General features: G+C 41.5%; 1 protein-coding gene across 1 annotated transcript in view; it reads right to left on the bottom strand.

Moving 5' to 3' along the window:
* ctnnbl1 (catenin, beta like 1) overlaps positions 1-15,090 on the bottom strand; it is a 62,280-nt gene extending 47,190 nt beyond the window's left edge. The window contains exons 1-6 of the mRNA XM_080496180.1: positions 14,964-15,090; positions 13,719-13,958; positions 11,859-11,965; positions 11,537-11,676; positions 10,506-10,603; positions 4,441-4,534 (exon numbers count right to left, since the gene is read on the bottom strand). Of these exons, the coding sequence (XP_080352306.1) occupies positions 4,441-4,534; positions 10,506-10,603; positions 11,537-11,676; positions 11,859-11,965; positions 13,719-13,958; positions 14,964-14,993 (709 nt within the window). The 5' untranslated portion in view covers positions 14,994-15,090. The remainder of the gene's footprint in view (positions 1-4,440; positions 4,535-10,505; positions 10,604-11,536; positions 11,677-11,858; positions 11,966-13,718; positions 13,959-14,963) is intronic.
* Between the last annotated feature and the right edge of the window lie 4,014 nt (positions 15,091-19,104).

The following is a 19,104-nucleotide window of genomic DNA, read 5'->3' as shown; positions in this document are numbered from 1 at the left end:
ATTGTTGGTCTTGATTATGCACATTCAATACCTTGCAGTGCGTCGTCTATAATTAATATGGATTGTCATTTTCTCAACACATTCCTTTTTTTCTTGTTAATTCAAAACAATCAAACAAGACCATGAGTTCAATTAAATGAAAAATGACATGGCCACTGTTTGATTATCCCTTTATATGGGACTGCAGACATTGCAAATTGCAGTGTGCATCCTCCTCCTTGTATAAGACCTGGAAGAAAAATGTTTTCTTTCACTCCAATAACTCATTTCTGCATTTCTTTTATGTTTATGGGTTTAATTTAAAGTGCTTGTACCCTTTAAGCTCAGAAGAGTCTGTTAAATAAACCCTAATCTGATTATAAGACGTGAAAAATTGTCTCGTTAACTTCAAAATGACAGGTTAATACAAGTAACAGCAGTGGCCCCTTGGACAGTTTTATTATCCAATAATACTACATTGGTAACATGGTCTTTTCAGTAATATTTAATAAGCTGCCATTCTTCATGCATAAAGGCCAAAAGCACTTACTCATTACCCATTTCCTTGGAAATTCTACAGCCATACAAATAAAATAAAAAAACTAAAATCCATCCAATTTAGTCCTGAGAAGGTTAAAATGTCAGTTTGCTTTTGTTTTTTCTGTAGCAGCTCTATTATTAGAAAGCCCTCTTTGTTACCCGATGGGTCTATCAGGACAGGCTGGAGAAGAGGAGAGCAGAGAAACAAAGACATTGCGGGATGGTCATTAAGGAAGGGAGGAGATGGACAAGTCGGAGGAAGGAGGGGGAGACGAGAAGCAGATGGGAGGGAGAAGGGGGTGGAAAGACGAGCCAAAGATGGAAGACGGCAAGCCGAGGGAGCCTCGGAGGGACTGAGGAGATAAGGATAGATCACGGAATAAAGCAGGTGTTGTGCGAGGATTTAAAATAAAATGATTTATCTTTATGAAGCAAAAAAAGAGCAACATCTGGAGCGAGAGGCTGCAAATGATTTAGAAATGAAAAGAGGAGGGCGATCAGAGGGGTGGACGGGTTCTGAGGGGAGCGGGAGGAGAAAAAAAAAGGAAGGAGCCCTTTATCGGGGATTCAGACAGAGCAGACAGACAGCGTCCTGGAGGACGGCAGGCTCAGAGCAGAGAGCAGCCAAGGCAGACAAAAGGCTTATTCAAGCTTGGAGAGCTCCCTTGATAACTCTCACACACAAACTTCAGCAGAGGATGCACAAGTGCTGCTCCCACGTTATAACTCATATGCAAGGAGCCAAACACACACACACACACCTAAACAGCCCTCCTGACACTCGGCCTCAATCTAGCAGGGGGAGTGGGGGTGTTGGAGGGGGTGGGGGAGGGGGAGGGGGGGGCGTCTCAGTGGACTCATCCGACACAAAAAGAGCTGAGAGGCAGAAAAGTCTGATTCATGTCAGGCTAAATACAGAGAGCAGGACTTTCCCAACTATCTGCTGGCCCTCGCCCTGGCAGGAACCTGCTGTCTGCATTAAATCTAAGCTGTAGATGATGGAGGGGGGGGGGGGGGGGGGTGCTCTTAAGAATACATGTTATTAAAGTGATAAATCTTTGCCCAAACATTTAAAGGAGACATTGTCAGCTATGTGTCGCTGTCAGTGGAAATGTCTGGGCCTCGTCGCTGAAGCACACAGAATACAAAAATGCTAAATCAGACCGCGGCCTTCTCGTCAAACACAAGTCCAGGAGGACCGGCTGTCACCGCTCCACCCAAAAAAAGCTTCAACTCCAACTCGCTCTCACCTTAAAGCCCCCAGGAAGCGCCTGTCATGTTTTAGTGTGCAACAACAATTATTCCTGCTCAGGATATTCTAAAGTCACACGGCTCATGTCTCTGTGTCGAGGCGAGGCAGAGTTTTTTTCCACCGCGCAGTAAAGACTCAGAGTCTCTGCAGGTCCTGCAGTGAATGTCCCGGATTCCTCGCCGATGTTTCTCTCACGTGTTTGAATAAAGGCACAAAGCCGAGCGGGACCTTCCAGTCTCCAGCGGGTACGGTGCTGGTGAAGACGTGGCGGGCCCGCTGCGCTGCTGGGACCGCCACCTGCATCACTGTGTGGACGCTTGAGCGCCTCTGGGCAAATCATGTACTTTGCTGATTTCTGAAGCGAAAATGAGACAAGTACAATCCTAGGAGAGCGCTTTCGAAACCAGACTTTTTTTCTTTTTACTTTCACATCGCTTTCAATGTAGAAGGGCTTGATGGACTATTGTCTCACAGCAAGAATGGTTTACTGACAGACCTTTCTGTGGAAGGGTTGCATGTTCTACCTGTGCTCATGTGTTTTCTCCTCAATCAATCCAAAGACACGTTTCTAAATTTGGCAGTTGGTGTGAATGAGAGAGTGCTCGCCCTCTTTTTTTTTTTTTTTTTTTAAACAGCTTCAGCTGAGATCCTACATGAAACGCTCTACTGACTAATTGAAAACCGGCGGATGCAAAAATCCCGAAAGTGTGAATAACGCCCCCGTTTACACGACAATATTTCCAGTGAAAACACATTGGGGTTTTTTTTTGTTTTTTTTTCCAATTTTGTTTCAGAAAAGTTTTGCGTTCACGCAGCAACGCTTTGAAAACGCTGTCCCTTTACACAGCAACAACACTGAAACTATGTTGTTGGCATGAAGGGGAACTGATTGTTGTGTTGTTTGCTTTTGTAATGAAACCACAGACACACACACACAGGGCAGAGAACAAAACGCTATAAACATTAACAATGGTTAGTATACAACCACGTGTATGGACAGACAATTCAGTTTTCAGTGGATCGGCGTGAAAGGGAGCTTTATACACTTTTGTAGAAGAGGTGGGTATAGTTAAGTTGGCAGCATAGTAGCAGTAACACTGATGCAAATGTAGTTTGATTTCATCCCAACGTTCATGTTCTGCAGCCAACTAGAAGAAAGTACTCAGACTGAGGTTTCCTTGCAGACGGGTCGATCGAAACGTGTCGTCTCTGCAGCAGCCAACTGTGAGCGGAGTTTGACAAATCCCCGCTGTGTGTTTCCAACTCAGCACAGTGCAACACTGACACATAAACCATTTGGATGTATTCCGTAAATCTATAGACCGATGAGGAATGCGCGAGTATGTACAGTTGATGACGGCAGATTTTGCTCGCCGGTCTCATATTTGCTAACCGCCGCAGAAATTACAAAACTGGTCTGAATATGTAACTGAGAAGTGCCACTAAGCAGAACATGGACATGTTGCCACACTTCTTGTGATGTTACTTCGATTCCCCCCCATTGAACAACCAGACAGAAAGTGACTGGGTAAATAAACACGCGTCCACATTTCATGTTTGGCACGTCTTTTGTCTGGCCACTCTGGCAGTTCTCGGACCGGGTCCCATCCATGACGGATGCTTGATCGCAGCGTGCCAGATTCTTTGTCGACAGTTTGATTCTGCATACATTGGACAGGTGACAGCGAACTGACTGGAGTTTGTGTCTTTTCTGCAATGACTGGAGTCGACCCATCTGTTCCAGGTAGCGATGTGGCACATTACGGCGTCTGCTTAACGCAAGGGTGGAAAGTTTATCTTCTGAAACGTCTACGTCAGGGTTGTCAAACATAAGTCCCAGAGCCCAACACCAGCCAAGAAGAGGCTCCAATCCAGAACACCAAACCACCGAGTAAATGATAAAAAATTCAAATAAAACTATCTTTAAATACATTTCTTAAGAGCAAGAGAGGCGACAACACTGAGGTATCAGCATTAAAGCCATCGTGTTGCTAAAGACCACGCTGTCAGAGTGAGCTCGTAAAAAAATAATGCAACAGCTCGAGGCTAAGTTTTAAAGACCTTTCACCGTCTTTTACACCGCAAGGTTTGCTTCAAGTTGGTTTTATAATGAGATTGGAGCCATTTTTGGTGGTAATTGTTTGGTTTTGTGAAAATTGAAACATATTCATCAAGTATACTCTGCGCCACAACAAAGAAAAACTTTGAAGTTTAAAGTTCAAGGTTTTTATGACACTATTTTACGAGTTCAGGTCCACTTGAGGTGAAACTGGGCTGTACGTGGCCCCTGAGCTAAGATGTGTTTGACACCCCTGATATACACGACGAACTGGGGTCCAGAAATAAGTTTACCGAAGCATTTCAATAAACAGAAACGTAAAACCTTTAGGTGCACGCCAAGGTGGCCAGCAGAACTTTAGGCAGTGAGAAATGATAAAGAAGATACCTTCTTTAAATCCAATGGCTAAAATAGACTGTATCAATCCCATTATACCAATACTGTAACAAGATAAGGAAGAGTCTTTGTTACAAGGACATTACATTGAGTGAAACGTACTATATACACACTATTTATAGGTTGTTGTTTTCTTTTAATGCCGACGTTAATTTTCTTTAGATTGGCAAAACTTGTGAATACATTAATCAGGCTTCGGTGTCAATTTCCTTACCCAGCGTGTTATAGATCCCATCGGATTCTTCCTTCACCTGCTCATCCAGCCGCTCCATATTCTGCACCAGCAGAGCCACCACCTGACCCTCCAGCTGCAGGAACACAGCACATATCAGCTCCAGTTTGATCAAACATCCTTACACTGAGCAGATCACCAGGGTTACACACAAGTTTGAGCAAATTAGAGACAGCAAGTGAGCTAATGTGTATGCGTTTACATTATGGGGGGAATCATAAAGTCTCACAGCCAGGAGAGTGCCGTCACTGCCTATAACACACATACGACATGCCAGAAGCATTTGATCACAAATAAACATTTTCTTTAATTGCTGCGTTTGTCATGACTACAGTAAAAAAAAAGTTTAAATTCTAAATATTTTTACTGCAAAGAAGCAGACCATTTTTTAGGATTTCGTTGTCAGAAAAGACTCACGTTGACACGGCAACGTTGTGAAAACAATCTCCGTTGAGACTGAAACGGCAGAAATGCCTGAAACGATATAATTATCATGTTGGGCTACTTGAAGGTGCTGTTGTTTGTTAAGTAATGAAACCACACACACATGCGCACAGAGAACATGCTATCAACCTTAACAATGGTGAGAAAACAGACTTTTGTATGAACAGACAATGAAGGTGAATTGCTATTGCTAAAGCGAGAGCGTCCCAGGAGAACGTGGACTGGGAGTCATGACACTGTGGAGGCCGCCACCGTTGTTGTCACATGTGCTGGAGAACTATTTACCATGGCCGTGGTGCGAGTCACAGCATCAGTGTTTCAGAAAAGTTGACGTTTTCCCCTATTTACAGAGTCGGAGTTTTTTCAAAAAGTTGCATTTTTGTTCCGTTTCCACAAGAGATGGGGCGTTTTCATAAGTTACACCTTGGAAACGGCTTTCAAAAGCGTTGTGTTTTCAGTGAATCAGGAACTCCCACTTCCAAACACTGAAGTAGTAACAAAAGCTTTCCATTTTCATTTGAAAACCTTAATGTTTTCTCACAACACCTTGCCAAGTTGGGCTTTTTTTTGTATTTTTATTTTTTAATTACAATGACTAAGATGCTATTTTGAACAAATAAGGTAGCTAACTTTCACTACGACATGACTGGTCATTGGGATCAACAATTACTCTTCGCAATCTCGTCTTGCTTCAGCAGACCACGTCTCCAGTCTTCTTAACTTTTTTGGGAACTCTTTCCAAGGAGATTTTGGAGAAATGACTCTTCAGAAAGAAATTCACAACGCAGGAAAAACACAAAGGCTCGACAAAGTAATGGTTCCCCCACTCCGGAGTTTTTTGCCGAGGAAACTCGGTTCCTGTCGGAGCTTTTCAGAAAACGTCCCGAGCGTTATCAGTCAAGTCAAGATTGGAGACTCGTAACCAAACAGAAGTCGCAGGGCGCCGGCAGTCTGGATAAAAGTACTATTACAGATGAAAGAAGACAGACAGTCGACAGAGATTTATGAGGCGCCGGAGACCGCCGTGGATCATTCTGATTTATCTTATCAAGGATGCCACCTGGCCTTCTGGCAGCAAGGACAGAGGGGCTGCAGGCGTTACAGCAAAGAGGAGAGACAAATGGATTCAACCAACCCGAGCTGCCCTCAGACCGTTTGCCTTGGAAGGAGCTGTGAAGCAGTGTGAGCTTTATGGCCGCTCTATTGCACGCTAAATGGACTGAGCTTCTGTAACGCCTTCATCCGGAGGCTGGTGCCAACGCTGCCTGAGCTACTATGTCATGTCACAAGCCCACTGACGGTTTTCTGGCATGAATCTTTGACACTCGTCCGGCCGTCTCAATGATCCGCGCTGACAGGCTGAAACCGGCCCCCAAAAGACGTTTCTACGCCTTTTTGTACGGGAGTTCAGTTGGAAGTGTTTATTACAATTTATGACATTAAAAAAAAGACAATGAAATAGAATTTTATGGTGTTAAAATATACGATTCTTAAGTAAATGGATGTCAACACATCAGCAAATAATAAGCCATGGAACAATCAATAATGTGATCATTCTGGCCTATTTAAATGTAAAAAGAAGACAATTGCCCTTAAAGTGTCAGTAGTGATTTTATTTGAGTAAGGGTAACTTAAGTATTCAATGCATTACGACATGAGTAAATGGAGTTATGACAACAAATTCCTTCAAGTTAACGAAACTCCAATCTAATAAAATCCGGTATATAAAATGTTACTGCATAATATAGCAGAAATTAATCATTGCAACATGCATATCACAAATAAGACAGAAGTGCAATAAATTTGGTTTCCATACACTCGACATTCAGGCGCTGCAACTCTACTTACTGCACGAGATACCCACCGACTTGGTAGACGTGAGTGTGTGAGTTCAAAGTGTGTCACGAAATAAACCACAAAGGAAACGTAGGGTCAATTTAAGGAGCACCGTTAATACGAAGCATAGAATTCTTTTACTTAAGTGTTTGTATGCGTCAGAAAATCACGTCATTAACTCAAGATTAGACATCTCATGTCCACACAGATGAGAGGGAGACGCCTCATCTGAGTCACTACGAGACCGAAAATCTCCTCTGCACCAAACTGTATTGACTCAAACGGCACCGATCAAAGAAGGTAAATCCTCATAATCTGCAGCCAGAGCTCAACGATGCTGGGAGGAAGTGAAGACTGCTTCACGTGAAAAAAAAAATAATAATCTACAGTATTCAAACTGCTCAGAACAGTGCCACTTGGACCCTTGTCCAACACCGAGAACAACTCCAGTGTGCCTGTGTGCATCAGAACCGGGTCATTAACGGAGGAGGCCTTGTCTGCATCATTCACCTGTGGAAATAACAAGCCAGCAGAAATGCCGTGCCTCTTTGAGCAATGTTGTGCTGGCAAACCTTGAGTACTGCCATTCATCACGAAGTTCCTTTGAAAGTATTTGAACCTTGCAGATTCAGATGGATGAATGGACAGACGAATGCCAGGAGCCCGACAGCACTTGTTTACCGCACGGTTCGGAATTCGCTGCGCAGCTCTCATTCTGATCGAGAGTCCTTGGGATGTACTTGACAGTCACACAATCTCACCGTGAAGCTTCCAGGACTAAAAGGCTCGTGGCCGTTCAAGGCCGTCACAGTCGTCTGGACGACACACACAATTGTTTGGTGTGGCGATTGAAGGAAAACTTTATAGATGTAGGTGTGCTGCAAAGGAAAAATACACTTTCCCCTAGTTTACTTAAGTGTATGTTCTGAATTGTCTTGATAAATGATGCTTATTTAAAGCGTCATGCGTCTGGGCACCATTGACACAACAACAGTGCTCGGAGCCTCTGAAAACACAACTTTTGATATTGATGTGGAAACTTGGTGGGCTTCCATGGCTGGAGAGGTCACTGGACTTTCTGGACGTGTTTTGTTCCGTGTGAATATTGACGTGCAGACGCCATTTTTTTCCGGATACGTGAGAACGTCCTGACAAGACTCGACCAAAGGAAGTTATGTCAAGCCTTTGCCTTTGAATTTTGTTTTGAATCATTTAATCTATGTGGATAGCATGAAACTACTCAACACGCTGAACCCCGAAGCAAAGGATTTCCAACTCAAAACACTGTTTTACCTCTTACTTGATGATACAACTGGGTTCCAGGTCGCTTTGCCAAAAACAACACAGTGAAAGTCACACGGTCAGGAAATGTCTGCAATGATCGAGTCAACAACAATAACAACCTCAAGAAAACCTTGGACATTCCATTAAGGTCGTCTCCACTGCGGTGAGAAACCAGCCAGCACACTCTGACGGTGTGTCACAGTGACAGGCGTGACGACGCACAGGCGTACAGTCATTTCCTCCTTTACGGGCGTCCACGCACATTATTGTAGTTTGACCTTTGTCTGCATCACGCTAAATGTCGGAGAGCATAATGGGATATCAAGAGTCTTGATGCGCCATTATGTATGAATCCCCCTGCTTCGTTGGCGACGTGACAGGCTCAATGACATAAAAGAAAGAGGACGAGGGGGCTGGGAAAAAAAAAAAAAAACAGACGGGGGAAGAGACGGGGAGAGACTTCGAAGTGACGGCGCCACACACAGCTGGAGGGTGACAAAGAAAACTACAAAAGGAAGAGGCGCGGAGGAGATTTTCATCATTATGCAGACGACACTCCACATTGAAATGTTTGTTACTTGTGGCAAAGTTGCTGCCACTTTGAACGTTCAATTGTTTTCTGAGCCCATTCATTTCTCACCCTGTCACTGCTGAAAGGATTTAGCATAGTTTTCTTAACCATCACTCCGAGACTGTTCATTACGCACTGAAAATTACAATTAAAAAGAACTGACAGAAGCTATAGAGCTTTGCCCTTATATAGTGGACCGATCCACAGAACAACTGTCCAAACACAGACACCAGCCATCTGCGTGTCACACTATTCTAACACTAGATCCTCAATACTGTCAAAACAAAACATCAACAACTGTCAAGTTATCTTAGGTTAGCAAAATGCAGTAAATTAACTTTTTAACCATTCTACAGGCATAATATCTGAATAAACCCATCTGCCTTTATCATAAGGAGACAATCAGGTTCAGTTGAGGGCTTTATGACATTAGGTGAGCATGTGAGAAGTAATTATATTGTTGAGTTTTGCAATAATTGTGTGATTTTTGATAAATAAAAATGCTTTAGGGATGTGTCAATAATGAAACCAGTATCGGTCACTGGGCTTGATACTACAGAGTACTTGTACTCATAAAAGATCCCCGATAGAATCCGTCAAGTATCAGTCGATGTCATTACTTTAACTGCTCAGCACGTAACAGGAGCCATGCCCCATGTTACATGCTACATGCTACATGCTAAAGAGTTTCAGGGCTCACACATTAGTGATGCTACATGCTGAACATGATTATAGTACGACTGTGGTTTTATACTCTGTATTGTATCGTAAGCTCTCGTATCGGCAAGTATCTAAAGCAGGGGTGGGTAATCCTGGTCCTCGAGGGCCGCATTCCTGCACGTTTTAGATGTTTCCCTGCTCAAACACACCTGCATTATCATGATGAGGCTCTGCAGAAAGCTTGACAAGGAGCCACTAATTGCTGTCAGCTGTATTGATGTGAGGAGACGTCTAAAACGTGCAGGGCTGCGGCCCTCGAGGACCAGGATTGCCCACCACTGATCTAAAGCTTGGTACTCATTGGTGCATCCCTTTGAATAACGTTAATGTGCTTGGAGATTTGTTATCCAGCTGCTGTGTTCATGGTTTATGTCCATCACATTGGTGGTGCTTAATTGATTCTTGTAATTTTTCTTTCACTTTTTGCTTCCGATTTCCACAATGAGGCCACCAGGTGTGAAATCATTCAGCCTGTAAAATTAAGCAATTATTTAATCACCTATGCACGCAATTCTTGAAATTAAACACGAGTGCATGAAATTCTAATTTATTATATATGTATATACATTTATATTCATAATTTTATTGTGGACTCCCTACTTAAAATTTTTTTTATTTAATATGAATACACGCGTATCCCCCCTAACTTCTGTTTGTGTTCTTTTTGTATTGTTTTGTTTGTTCTATGTTTAGTTTTTGTTGCATACAATGCAAAAATGTTTAACATTAAAATAAAGAGCGACAAAAAAAAAAAAAGGAATTTTAATTTATCGCAGTTCAGTCAGCCCTGCTGCAAGTGTGTACATTGTGCATGATATCACAACACTTAATTTGGGATATCTGGTGCAGCCCTGGTTAAAAAAAAAACAACTAAATCACCCATAAATTGTTAAGGCAGGGTAAAATCACATATTGGATCAATGAAAATATATCAAATGTCAACAGAAACTGATTTGAAAAGACATTTACCTGCAGACCAACAGTAGCTGTCCGATGAAAAACACCTTTCAAAAATTAGAAATGTCTGCATGTACATGAGAGCCGAGCCAAAAAGCAGCTTTTGATTCATTAACAAAGACCAAGCGATCGATTCGGCTCTGCCTGGTTGGAAGGCCAGGGCCTCCCAAAAACTTAAAGTATTGACTGCAGAAAGTGCAGATTCATCAATACCGTCAAGGACTTTCAAACTCACCAGAGCGTCTATGAGCACCTCTGCTCCCTCTTCGCTCTCGTGGAGAGTGTCGATATCCGTCAGCTCCTGCAGCAGGTCCACCACGGCGATGGCGACATGTGCTTCAGGCTCAGGACAACAAGCAACGCTTCGATTCGCCAATGTACTGCAGTCACTTCCTCACAAACGAAGCGTCCACATTGACCTCTGCTTTCTGATCGTTGACTTTTTTTTTTTAATGGACAATTCAAGCAGGCCGTTCATCATTTCTTTCCCATCCTCAATCATGAAATCAAACATGTCACCGAGTTGTTGGTTTTGTCATTTGCTTGAAGACAAAAAATTACAATGAGGCTGGTGTCAAATTCCAAATGAAATTAGACTTCTTAAAAGCAAATATTTAAAAAGTAGTTATGTTTAAGTATAAAAGAGATTTAATAAGGTAAAGATAACTTTGTTTTGAAATGAAAATTCTCAAAAATTAAGCTAGAACAATAAAGAATGGTGTCAATGTGCACGGCACTAAATGACACTACCATCTTGTAAACAGGTTTACATTCGTGGTAATTGTGTTTACAATTTAATTGAAGGACACTGAAATACAAGAAATTCCATATAAATCCCGCAATGCGGCAACATCTCAGAATGCCCAAAGCTTACTTTTAGCTGCCAACTCCAATTTTTAGGAGGTTCAAAAACTTTTCTTTCAAAATAGCGATTTAGTTCGAATAAATTTGTTGCTAAAAACATCCATCCAGGGTTTTGGTGCACTTCTGCGTGGGATCAGGATTTCAAAAACTGGAATTACAGTTTCACAAATGTATGAATCTATGAAGCTAAATCGTAATCAGGGGGCGTCACAAATAACTTCAGTTGAGTTGCCACGAACTTAAATGACAAAAACACCAGTTGACATAATTAGACATCCTTTGGTCCTGGAAAATGACGTACAATCAAGAGCTTATATTGATATGAACTCTCCTGTGAGAGTGTGAGATAACTGCGTTCCAAAGCAACAGACAGCCCAAATGGATGTGTAAGCGAAAGGATATCGGTGTTTTCGTGACTGAGGAGGCCCAGCAGCGAGTGGACGGCGTTCAGCTCCACCAGCAGGTGGTAGAGGTCCGGCATGGTGGCGATCACGTGCATTTCCTGGATGATGTCGTTCAGATCCAGCTCCGACTCCATGAACCTGGAAACACCAGGATGTGAGCCGTCCGTTTGGCTCCGGTCCGACTCGGAACCGTTGACCGTGAGACACTTCAAATGTGCGATCAGAAGTCACATCCGTTTAGTTTAACTCTCCGCCTTATATAACGAATCAAATGTGAGCAAAAGAGCAAATCGCTGTGTGCTGTCGGTGAAAGGGCTTACTTCTCTGGATTATCCGGAAACTTTATCCTCAGTTCCTGGTTTTTGTACGACCTTTTCTCAAAGGTCAGGATCATTTTCTTCACTGAGCTCTCGTCGACCGGCTCTGCCTGTTTGATTAGTACAAAAGAGGAGGAGAATGGGACAGAAAAGTGGGTTTTTACTGAAGCGACCGCTGCAATAATAACAGAGACGCGTCACCTTAACAGGGTCACCTTAATTATGGCCACACGTTTTCTACAATCAGAGTGACTCTCACCGAGGAGAGAATGTGTTTTGACCCCTTTAAAAACCTGCGGGTAATGACGGGTCAGGACATTACAGCTGCCTGACGGCACATACCTCCGCAGCTCTTGACACAACCGGGCGGTGGAAAAAGGCTGCAGTCGTATTAGAAACTTTCACTGCTTTCACGTTTCGCTGCGGATGTTTTCCGCTCGTTCTGCCTCAGCAGCTGTCGCCTTCTCCCTCTGGGTTCTGTTGTGTCTGGACTCTGGAGCGAGTCTCACCGAGTAAACACAGTTTGCGGCGACGCCTCCGCAGGGAGCGCTTGTCTTGTATCATTACGGAGAACGAGACCGCTCCGTTAGTCCGCGGTTTAGAGACGATGAGCTATTATAGTTTTTGATTGCAGGGACAGAAAGTGACACAGAGTTTTCTCTCTCGACTCCAGGTGTCAAACATGGGGCCTGTGGGCCAAAACGCACCCGCAACAGCCTTCAATGTGGCAAAACCCCAAAAATGTCAAGGATTCTTTTTTTTTTACAAATTTCCCAAGAGTAGTAAAACACACTCAGTGATGCTGTCATGAAAGTTAGCAAGGAAGCATTAGCCTCAAAGTCATACTGTCTAGGTTGAGTGTGTAAAAAAAAATAAAAAAAATAAAATGCAGCACAACAGCCATAGCTTTTAAACATTTCACAGTGTTTTGTCCCAGAAGGTGTCATTCAAATTGGCTTTATGTTGTAATGGTATTCCTTTTCCAGAATAATTGATTGATTTTGTGAAACTATAAAAGTTTCCAGCACATATACCAACAAAGAAACACTCTAAAGTTTGAATTTATAGGTTATTGTGGCACTATTTTACCAAGTCTGGCACGCTCAAGATGTAATTGGGATGTATGTGACCCCCCAACTAAAATGAATGCAACACTACTGGCCTCTGGCTGGGCATAAGAAATTGACTTAAACAATTGATCGAATTTGTTGCTAAAAAAAGATTTGATTTTGAGTGTTTTCCTCCCCACAGTTTTTGGGCATTTTTCACATTCTGTTCTCCCATTCCTTGAGGGTTTCTATATTTGCTGTTGCAAATCACAGAATTCTTTTTTATTTACGCCAAATTGCCCAGCCCTACACTGGACTAGACCAAACTGCACAGTGGAGCGTCACGTGTGGTGTATCCGTGAGTTTACCCACTGATATTTCAGTTAGCATTGCTACACCCTCCTCCTCTCAGCTCAATTTTGTGGCTTTTGCGGGCCGTTTGGTCGACAGTGTACGTAGACTGCTTCTACTCCGGCAGAGCCGCGCAGCACTCAGACCAGAAACTCTAAATACAGCCAGTGGGCAGTAATGGCTTACATGTTAGACCTGCTGGGTTTACAGGATCACCATCTTGAACCTGCAGGGTAAGCAAAAACGGCGTTGCGCCAAACTGAGCTGGAAACAATCAGCCAAACAGGAAGTGGGTCAAACCGAGTCCGACTGGGATAAGATCGCCAGATTACCTCAACATTGTTCAGAGTGGCAGGTTTTTGTGGATAGCCTATGCAGCTCTTGGGAGCGATGGGGTTCACCAGCTTATGCTTGCTCCACACTGTGTGATTTTAACAATGTTATAAGCCAAGTCTTCACCCACCTCTGGTTCTTCTCCATCCTGGTCCATCAGCTTGTCCAGGATCTTCTTCCTGTCTCCCGTCCCCTCGTCAATCTCACTACCTTCGATCCCCTCTGCTGCCGCCACCGCCGCCGCTACTTCCCGGTACCTGGCCTGCTCCCGGGCGCTCAGCCCTTTCTGCTGCTTCCCTCCTCGGGAGTCCTCGTCTCCTCCGGCTGCTCCTCCATCCCCCACCCTGGGACGCTTTGCTCCTCTGTCAGGCTGCAGCAAAAGAGAAGAGATGTTCACTCCAACAAGAAGAAAACAAAAACTTAACAAGATGTCATAATATGTTCTTGTTCTTCTTTAATAAACTCTTCCTGTATGTGTAGAACCAATCAGATGCCTTCCTCATGGTATTATAAGATGGATAAAAAGCATCATAAACCTGCTTTTTCATCCTGCCCACTGTCACTATTGTGATATTGTTACAAGTTATTAACTGATCATGTATTTAAAGTTGTGTCTTGACAGTCACAGTGAAATACAACAACACCAAAACCTTAATCAGGTGTATGCATTGCACATCTTCCTTTTGTTCTACCCCAAATAGCATAAATAGGATCAGACCACTGAAGGCAAAATATTCAGCATGGAACTCAATCTATCCTCCAAAGTGTAATCTAATATTGTGGGAAAACCTCACCACAGTCAGAAAGCTAGTGTCTGTGTCAATACTGTGGACTATTCTAAAACTAACCATTAAGATGGAACAAAGTCTGTTTTTGCAGAATTTAAGAATAAAAACTCATCCGATTGACGAGATACAGCTAATATAATAACATTCCGATGATCAGGTTTAATGTGGACCATCAGAATGGAGAGCGTTTATAGAGTTATGTAACCCAATACGTGATTAAAATATATATTTTTTAAATACAAATCGATGGTGTTAATATACTTTAAACTGTGACATCTGCTATTGTAGTAAGTTAGTAAGTAGATGTGCTTCCCTGCTCTTCTCTCTGAAGCATACACAGCTAACATGCTAACACAGCTAACGGTGAGCAATGAGCAGAATCAAAGTTTAAAAGAGGTGAAACACCGGGACAACTTACTCACGTTTAACATACTGTCCTAAAGAAAAGTGTAAATACTGCGGCTGAACTTTATTCATCATTAAACATCGCTGTTAGAAGCTGTGTTGCATTCATCCGAATGAATGAGCGAGTTAAAGCCAGCAAAGCTCCGACTCAACAACATTTAAAAGAAAATTGCAGCTCTGACCTGGTAGTTGAGAAGCTCCCCGACGTCCATGTGTGCAGGTGAGTGATGTCTGTGGCCTGGTTTAGCGGTGAGAACAGAAAGATCTGCAGGTTTGTGGTGTTAGCTGCTCAGCTAACAACAAGCTTCCCGCATATACACATGTCTGCCGTAAAGCGGTTTAGATCATCGGACTGTCGTAAACACGGCTGCTGTCAGTGTGGAGCGTGTGAATAAATCATAAAAAGTCAAAAGTGGGAATTAAAATAATCAAACGCCAAATGCTCAATACGAATTCACGAGTATACGTAGTTTTAGAATAGAATAGAATAGAATAGAATAGAATAGAAATACTTTATTAATCTCAGAATGAATACAAAAGAGAGTTAAATGTCAAATAATGCAGGCTAACAATAAATAAGTAATAATATTAGATATGATATTAATGTACAAGCTTTACAGTGTTTCATATCAGCACAGAAAAGATTAAATTAACCACAAAACACCAAACACTATTTACAGGGAGGAGTTACAGAGCTGTTTTTGTCACATACAGGAAAGAAGGTTCTCCTGTGAGTAAGCAGAGCACAAGACAGCGTTGGCCCTTCTTGTAAAGAGCTTCAGTGTTCCTCACCCAGTTGGCAAGGAAAATTGATTTCTACAGAACTATTCAGACACAATGCAAATCACAGTGCTTCATAAGGACATAAAGGAAACACAATAAACTAAGGCAATTAGATTATCAAAAACATAAACACTTTCCTACAGGGAAGTTCCAAGTTTCCATTAACACTCCCCTGTAGGAACACATAGTTACACCTGGAAATAGTCTGTACCGGAAACTTCTGCATGGAAACAGACAGGTGATGCTCTATAACAGCAAACTTGATTTTTCCAAACTTTTCTATGGTGTAATGCTGCATTTTATTCAAAACAAGCACATATTTCTTATTTTACGGTCAAATGTTTCTCCATCAACATTTGTTATTTGTCTGCATGCTGTGAATCCAATATGGATTTATGTGATTTGCAAGTATTATCTTCATATTTTCACCCATTGTTCCAACCTTCTTACAACTGTATTTGTTCTATTTTCATGTTAGAAAAAGCTCTGAGAGACATCACTTTAATTAATATCTTCATAAAGCTTAAGGGCAGAGATTATGAAGCTTTTTAACATCAACAGAAATACTCACACACAGTACACAGAAAAACATAGTACGGTACAAAAATATCAAATTAAAGCATGGAGTCAAATATGCGATGTGTAAAATAATTTCAAGTCATTATAATACAAACAACGGTCCTGCAAAACAGCGTTTACTTCATATTCATGTGACAACACGGAGCTGTTGTTTGCAGACTTATCAGGTTTTGTCCTCCTGCTTAGTATCAATTACAACCACAGTCATAAAGAAGCTGATTAAAAGGCTTTGTGCTGTGTGAGGTGCATTATGCTGCTCAAGTACTGCATTTAAGTGCAGCTTTGTGAATAATTAAATTATTTAAAATTAGCTGTAACATAACAGGTTTTATAAGTGTGCAAATTCTTTATTAATGTGACAGGACTGGAGGAATATGATAGTCTGAAAGATGTAAAACTATCAGTTGATAAATTAACCATACTATTTGCAATAATGTTCATGCATATTCTCACCTGCCCTGGTACAATCATGTTATATTACATACACTATTTTTCTGGGATGAACATGCTCAAAATAGTGCAGCAACCTTTTTTTCCATTTAAGCACATTTTCATGGCATCATTTCATTTGCATTATAGGGGCATTATTGTATGATGCATTGTTTTTGTGTGTTCGTTTTCGTGTTTCCACAGCAATATTTTGACAACAAGGTTTGTTTACAAGAAAATTGCGGAAATAAGGTTAGGGTTAGGGTTAGGGTTAAAACATGAAAACAATGTAGTTTTCATGTTGAACCCCAAGTTTGCGCTGTTGGTTGTCTTTGTGATGAATCCACATCCGCACGTGCCCCACAAAACATTATTGTACATTATTGTACATGGATTATTATTGTGTTGATTCTCAAATATAAAAACATCAAGTCCCAAGGGAAGTCATGACATTTGTTGTTATTGTCCATCGACTGTTGCATCTGCAGAAGAACTATTTCCTTCTGCTGTAGAGTGCATGTGCAGTAGCAGAGTTTCCAAAAGTTATTTACATTCTTTTTTAATAAAGTAAGTTTTCCCCATATCCACGGTGATTTAAAAAAGTTCCCTCTTGTGAGGCATTTTCAAAAAGTTGGACCTTTAACCTTCACTTTAGTCTGTTTTCACTCCCGAAAAAATACATCAAATTGATTGAGTTTTGCGTTTCACAAGTTAGGTTGAGTTCTTAGAAAGTATTCCTGTGTAAACATGATCAATTAGTTACCATTATTAGAATAAAAATATATATTCAACAAACTGCTATCTTCACTCGTATTTTTTTTTAACTGAGATAATCTGTTCAATTCAATGGAGTGATTTTGTTTTAGTAATTGTTTCATGAAGTATCACTCTGAGGTGCTTTTGTTCGCTTTCCATTGTGAGTGCAACAAAATGGGGTCGACAAAGGTTCACTGGCCTGAAGTTCATTTGTTCAAAATGGGCTCGGCGTATTAGCCTTTCGACCCGCTTTCAATGACTGGATGTAATTGGAAATGTTCAATATTCTTCCATTCAAAAGAAACAATGGGCCCTTTTCTATCACTCTGTAACTCTGTGTTGTTATATGTACTGTGGACTCAGTTAATCATTGAGGTCAATTATTCTTAGCTAATACATTCATACAAATACAATACAAATGTTTCACGGCTTTGTGGGAAAGAGAAATGTTTCATCGATCTGCACCGTGTTACAATCCTCAGATTCAGATGTCGAGTTCTCACAAGTCAGAATAAATGTTTTTAAAGAATTATTGTTTTTGTCGGTGGTTTTAACCATCTTCATTTAGGTATGAAATTGCTTTTTGATGGTTGCCATGACACGCTTGTGAAGAATCTAATTATTTAACACAGATGTGAAGTGTTGCGTGCTTGTGTTGCGTTCTTTATCACGCCTTGCTACGTCAACGCGAGTTTCTAAATAAGTTTAGGCTAAGTCTATTGAGTGGGCCAGGTTTTATCTCATGTTTGGGCTGGAAACTATTCATCAGATCTGGCAACACTGGTCATTACTGCTTTAACTAATTGTCTGCAGTAATCATTTGATTTTGGGAAATAAAATATTTTCATTACGTATACTCTGCACCACAACAGTTACTATTTTTACACTCAAGATGAGGAGAGGCTGCATGAATGAAAATGTGTTTGACACCATTGATTTAAACAGTCCTTTTTGTTGGAATGATGCCCTTTTTATTATTTATCATAAGACATAAAATGCAAAAAAGCACAACTTTCCTCAAGTTAGACGCTGTTTGAAATGTTCACTGATACTACTTTGAGTTATGGGCTCCGATACTGCATGGAACACTCATTCTTGTAAAAAGCTCCCAAATTCAATCCGGTCAGTATTACGTTACGTCATACATCAGCAACATCACTCGAGGACGAGCGATATCAACGGTTTTGAAAATTCTTTATTATAAATTAATATTACGAACATAAAACAGATATGTAAACTATCAATGGCCACAATATCAAGATGAGGTGAAAGATAATCCGTCCAACACCAGAGACGTTTGGTTCAGTTCGCCTGGTGTCACTCGTGAGTTTAAATGCTCGGCACATAACTCTACACGCTGCATGCTACACGCTAAAGACTTTCAGGACTCACAGCAATGCTACAAGATAAACATGATAGAACGCGTGTAGCGTCGACTCGAGGCTGTCTGGAGATGATTCGCTGCAACACATCGCCTTCGCATATCGTTTGGATGTCGAGTGTGAATTATGCTGAATGACATTTTAGAAGTACCTGTATCGCTATTTATTTATGAGAAAATCTGTGACATTTAAATATATTCTGTAACTTTCACACTTACTTGTTTGCTCTAAAGTTTGATTTGATCTGTAATCTGACTCACAACCCCCCCACCCCCCTCATTTAACAGAAGAAACAAAAATCAGCCAATCTCTCGGATGTCTCCAGGGAACACTGTGAAACGAGGGTTTACAGTGTTTAAAGGTCACTAGAAGGAAAGCATCAGATAATTTGATT

This window comes from Blennius ocellaris (genome assembly GCF_963422515.1).
Source record: "Blennius ocellaris genome assembly, chromosome: 5".
Classification (NCBI taxonomy): Eukaryota; Metazoa; Chordata; class Actinopteri; order Blenniiformes; family Blenniidae; genus Blennius; species Blennius ocellaris.
Note: the sequence above shows the minus strand (reverse complement) of the source record. Positions and strands in the feature narration are given on the sequence as shown.